Source organism: Lycium ferocissimum, unplaced genomic scaffold (genome assembly GCF_029784015.1).
Source record: "Lycium ferocissimum isolate CSIRO_LF1 unplaced genomic scaffold, AGI_CSIRO_Lferr_CH_V1 ctg27984, whole genome shotgun sequence".
Lineage (NCBI taxonomy): Eukaryota > Viridiplantae > Streptophyta > Magnoliopsida > Solanales > Solanaceae > Lycium > Lycium ferocissimum.
The window spans coordinates 1,609-6,272 of NW_026723948.1; the positions used below are offsets into that span (position 1 = coordinate 1,609).

General features: G+C 34.6%; 1 protein-coding gene across 12 annotated transcripts; it reads right to left on the minus strand.

Moving 5' to 3' along the window:
- Positions 1-820: 820 nt before the first annotated feature.
- LOC132043720 (uncharacterized) lies at positions 821-4,648 on the minus strand. 12 transcript variants are annotated; one of them, XR_009411923.1, is made up of 5 exons: positions 4,484-4,648; positions 4,198-4,254; positions 2,651-2,688; positions 2,471-2,564; positions 821-1,370 (listed from the first exon to the last, which is right to left on the minus strand). XR_009411923.1 is itself a non-coding variant. In XM_059434179.1 (4 exons), exons 1-4 carry the CDS (start codon positions 4,128-4,130, stop codon positions 1,175-1,177), a joined length of 366 nt encoding a protein of 121 aa, XP_059290162.1. In that variant the 5' UTR covers positions 4,131-4,407; the 3' UTR covers positions 821-1,174. The 12 variants fall into 12 exon arrangements, 1 of the variants encoding a protein (XP_059290162.1); XR_009411920.1 differs by having other exon boundaries at positions 4,128-4,254; XR_009411922.1 differs by having other exon boundaries at positions 4,198-4,271.
- Positions 4,649-4,664: the final 16 nt, after the last annotated feature.

Sequence of the window (4,664 nt, forward strand, 5' to 3'; positions counted from 1 at the left end):
GGTAGTTAAGGACTTTTAGTAAGGGAGTTCAATAATACAATGAAGTAAACACATGATCAAGCCAAGGGGGTTCAACATATATATATATATCACTACAAAAGAAACCCCAATTACCAACAAAAAATTTCGTTGGCAAATTGATCAAATCGGTTGGCAAATTGAGTTACCAACCGAACACCAACTGATATTGATCCGTTGCTAAAAGGCTCGATGGTAAATTTTGCCAACCAATTTTAATTTGTTAGTAAAATTACCAACTAAAAATTGGTTGGTAAACACCCGAAGACATTGTTGGTAATTTTTTAAGCTTGGCCCTGAAATTTCCGTTGGTAAATTCACTAACCAATTTTCGGTTGGTATATCGTTAGTACCTTTACTAACTAACAAAAATGAAGTTAGTAAATTTGGTTCTTCATTATCCAATTGCGTAGGTAATTTGTTGGTAACTATAGTAAAGAAAAAGAAATGTTGTTGGCATTCCGTTAGCAACTGTACTTATGGATAAAATTTGGTTGGCAAGTCCGATGGTAAAATTTTCAAGATACATTGGTAATTGGTTAGCAATTTTAGTTACAGAAAAGTTATGTTGGTAATTTGTGGGTAATTTACCAACGAATTTTCGAAACGTTAGCAAGAACGGTTATTTAGTTTTCTAAATTACGTTAGTAATTGGTTAGTAATATTAGTAACAACAAATTTTTTGTTAGTAACCGTCAGGAAATTTATTAACTGATTGTTAATTCGTTGGTAAATATTACCAACCAAATGATTAATATTTATACTAATATAAAGCTTTGAAAAATTTGAAAGCTGTAAAACAAATCCAAAAAACATTACCTATTTCATAAATAATAACATCTATCATAGAATTGAAGAAACAATCCAAAGTGTGTCTAACATAAAACAATCTAAAATTGACCTAAATATGACTTGTTTCATGATTCGAGGAGGTGTCAGGTCTACCAGAAGGAGGTGAAGGTAAGCGAGCTATGATGCCCGAACAATGTACTTGAAGTATCTGATTAACTTGCTCTTGCACCTCTTGTTGCACTTCAGGTCTCATTCTTCACGCAATACTTGTCGCATTTCTTCCCTTATTTCTTGTTTGATCTCTTCTCTGATCTCATGCTTCATTTCTTGAAGACGATGTCCAACAAATTCTTGCACTCTAGCATCAAAGTCGAGATGTCGAACGCGGAGGATTCACCAACATGCCCATAGAAAGGTGCTTGAAGACCAACACCATAAAGGTGCGTCTTCTTAATCCCACCCACTTCATCCAAATAAATTTTTGAAAAGTCAATTGTAGGAGGTTCGCTGGATCAATCTTCAGGCTAAGATACAGGTGTAATCTTAGATATGACAGCATCCTCGAAGCAACAAAATTGATAAATGTTATACTTATATTCTTGAAAGAAAAACCATCAAGAAATATTCGGGGAGGCAGCATAGAAAACTTAACTGTTAAAAATAATACCTTAAAGAAACAATCATTTGATGTAACAAACTCTAATTTTTTTTCCATACGAAATGCATTACCTGTTTGGCATCAACTTGCCACACTTTTCAGATAATGGATACTACTAATATTTTTCAATACATGTCCTATAGCTTGGATAAACAGTTATGTAACAGAAAGATGGTACAGTTTCTCTACAGAAAAAAAAAACTAGTAACAGTTTACTGTGTTTTTCTGATTTTTACATAATTAATAGGCATCTGTTAAGAAAGAGATGTCAATAAACAAATAATTTGCTAATAGTGATCAAAGTCTAATATAAGGCATTGCACAGAACAAGGTATGTTAGTAAATGAAAAAGCAGAGAACTTGTAGTTCTAAAAAAACTTAAGTAAACATCATGTACAATAACAAATAGTTCTCTATGGTTTAGTCCATTGAAAAAAGAGAAACGTGATAACTGATAGCGCAAAAGATTTTTAGTTATTTACTGTGCATTCGTTACGGACATGCTTTGCAGCACCATAGACTAATTTAATTAACATCATATGATAAATTTAGACAAAAGTTTTACATAGATAGTGGATTGTTAGTGCCAGTTAAAGCAACAATACAATAGAACATGTTCAAAACTAAACCAAAAAGATAACCTTGTTCACAGAAGCACTATTTAATAAACTTACAGAATGGTAAAAAGAAGCAGTAACTGGAAGGCTGGCCATCTGCATAAGTATTTTCTTCCCTTTTTCAGGAATACTTTAGGCATTTTTATTAAGAAGTCTTTCCCGGAACATGTTCTATAGCTTAGACGAGCATTTTTGGAACTTAAGCATATTAAATAAACTCAAGATCATGAATTTGTCAAAACCTCTCATTTTTAATGGTTTATTTTCTTGATCAGATTTGGGGTAAACACGAGGGACGATTTAAGCCAAAAACTCAACACAGATCTAGAAAGATAAATAGCAATGCTTACATCCAGATAAAAGTAGAAAGGGTTACGTCACTTACATATGCGGTCTTAGATTTGTCCACAAACTCATTATTCGCCTTGAGATGTGTCTTCCTCAGAAGCTCAGGTGGAGGTGATCTTCCCAGTTCTAGCCTAAAATTGAAATTACATTTACCACATTAATATATAAGGAGTAGCTTTGAAGAAATTATAACTTTGGCTAAATAAAAATAATATACCAGTTGTCTTGCATGTTCTTGGTGAATTCTGGAGCCTCCTATAATGGAATAGATGATGCAAAAACTTGGAAACCTGTTAGTATCACTGATCCTATACAACTCGGAAATGATGTGGTTCAAACAGCTTCAATTTATTACATTTGGTTTGTTGGACATACAGAATATATTGGTGTCACTGATCCATACAATATGGGATATGATGTGATACCAAGATGTACAAATTTGATTTTGCTTGTCCGACCTTCTGGTTCTCAGGCAATACAGGATGGGAACAACAGTGGATAGGCATGACCTATCTATTGATTTCCTCTCAAGGTGTGGTATTAGCACTTAGTGCTCAATCTGTTGAGAGGTCCTCAACAGATGGAAAGTGTGGTATCTCAGGAAATGATATGGGATTTAGGAATCATATGGTTGCCTCAATGACTTGCAGCACTGTTATTAGGCAGTCTCTTGAGGCATTGTGGAATGACTTGGTTCAGATTTGGTTCAAGGAACATAAGAGGGTGTACAGGATTTGCTTATTGACCTTACCTCAATGTTCTGTTGAGATATTGTCAATGAATGGAAAGTATATAATCTCTGCTGCTATCTGGTTTAGCTGCATAAATTACTGGTGTTCAAGAATCTTAAAAGAGAGACACAAGAAATTTGGTTTTGGTTATTACTGGTTTTTGCAGGTCTAAAGATACTGACTGGCTGCATATTGCTGTTATGCATACAGGATCTGTTTGTTGACATTACTTCAGTATGTGGTATTAGCAATTATTGCTCAATCTGCTGAAGTGGTGACAACTTATGGAAAATGTATTGCTAACACGAGGACAAAGAGCAGCATGACACTACTACAACAGTGCTACAAGGCAAGGCCTTGTACATTAGCTGCAGAGTTCTACAAACACAGATTGTAAGCATGATGCAAACTACAGGTTCACATGGTTCTTAAAGTTTTGATAAACCTGCAGTCTGGTTCGTACAAATAGAAACAGTAAGTTCATACATGATCTTTGTATTGACTTTGTCACAGTGTGTGGTATTGGTACTCAGTTCATCATACTGTGAAATTGACAATGCATAGAAAGTGTTATGAAGTTCGGTTGTACAATATCACAGATCATGCAGGGAAACAGAAGCAAATTAGGAGGTCATATGGCTTATTGGTGCATGCACCTCACTTTTGGCACAATTTCAGGCTATCGATGCAAGACTCAACAGCAGATCATTTCATGCAAGGATTATATTACCTAGGAGCAGTTTTGTGGTCAGTTAATGATCAAAAATTGCTTCATCTCATAGTTTACAATGCAATTTTCAGATTTCTAGTTAGTTGGATTTAATATTCTGAAGCATGATAACAGTAATGAATAGGGTGGATATCAACAAACATTTTCAATTTACAATCTGATAATACTTTTGCCGTAGAAATGCTTCAATAACCGTAAATGAAGGACTCAATTAAATATAAGCTTCATATTACCATAGAACAGGGAAATCACTCGGTATGTTGTTGTTGTTGTTGTTGTATTACCATAGAACAGGGAAATCACCTTCCATATCCGATTTGAGACTTTTTATTTATTGGTAACAGGAAGCTAACCTGCAAGCTTGACGGTAGAACTTCCTATTACCACCAAAGACCAATATCAGGAAACGACGACATGATCCCCAACAACTTTTGGTCTGTGGATTCTTTCCTAAAACCTATCGGGAAATGAAATTTAAGAACATATTCACAAGACCTCAGACAACAACTTTACTTGGCTTCTTTTGTTAGTTTTTTCAGCAATAGAAACATTTCAGGAGCAAAGTAATGTACTCAATTAAGATAGTTACCAAGGAGGTATATGTAAGGATCCAGGTCTTGTCAAAGAGTCTTAAGCACAGACTAATTTAGGGCAAGCAGCTGCGAGAACTTTTTGCGGAGGAAATTTGTATGCTATGCCTGAAAAATCAAATAGTATAAGAATTAGTAACAGAAAAACATAGAGATGCAAGTGTAGAGAGCAGAAATAGA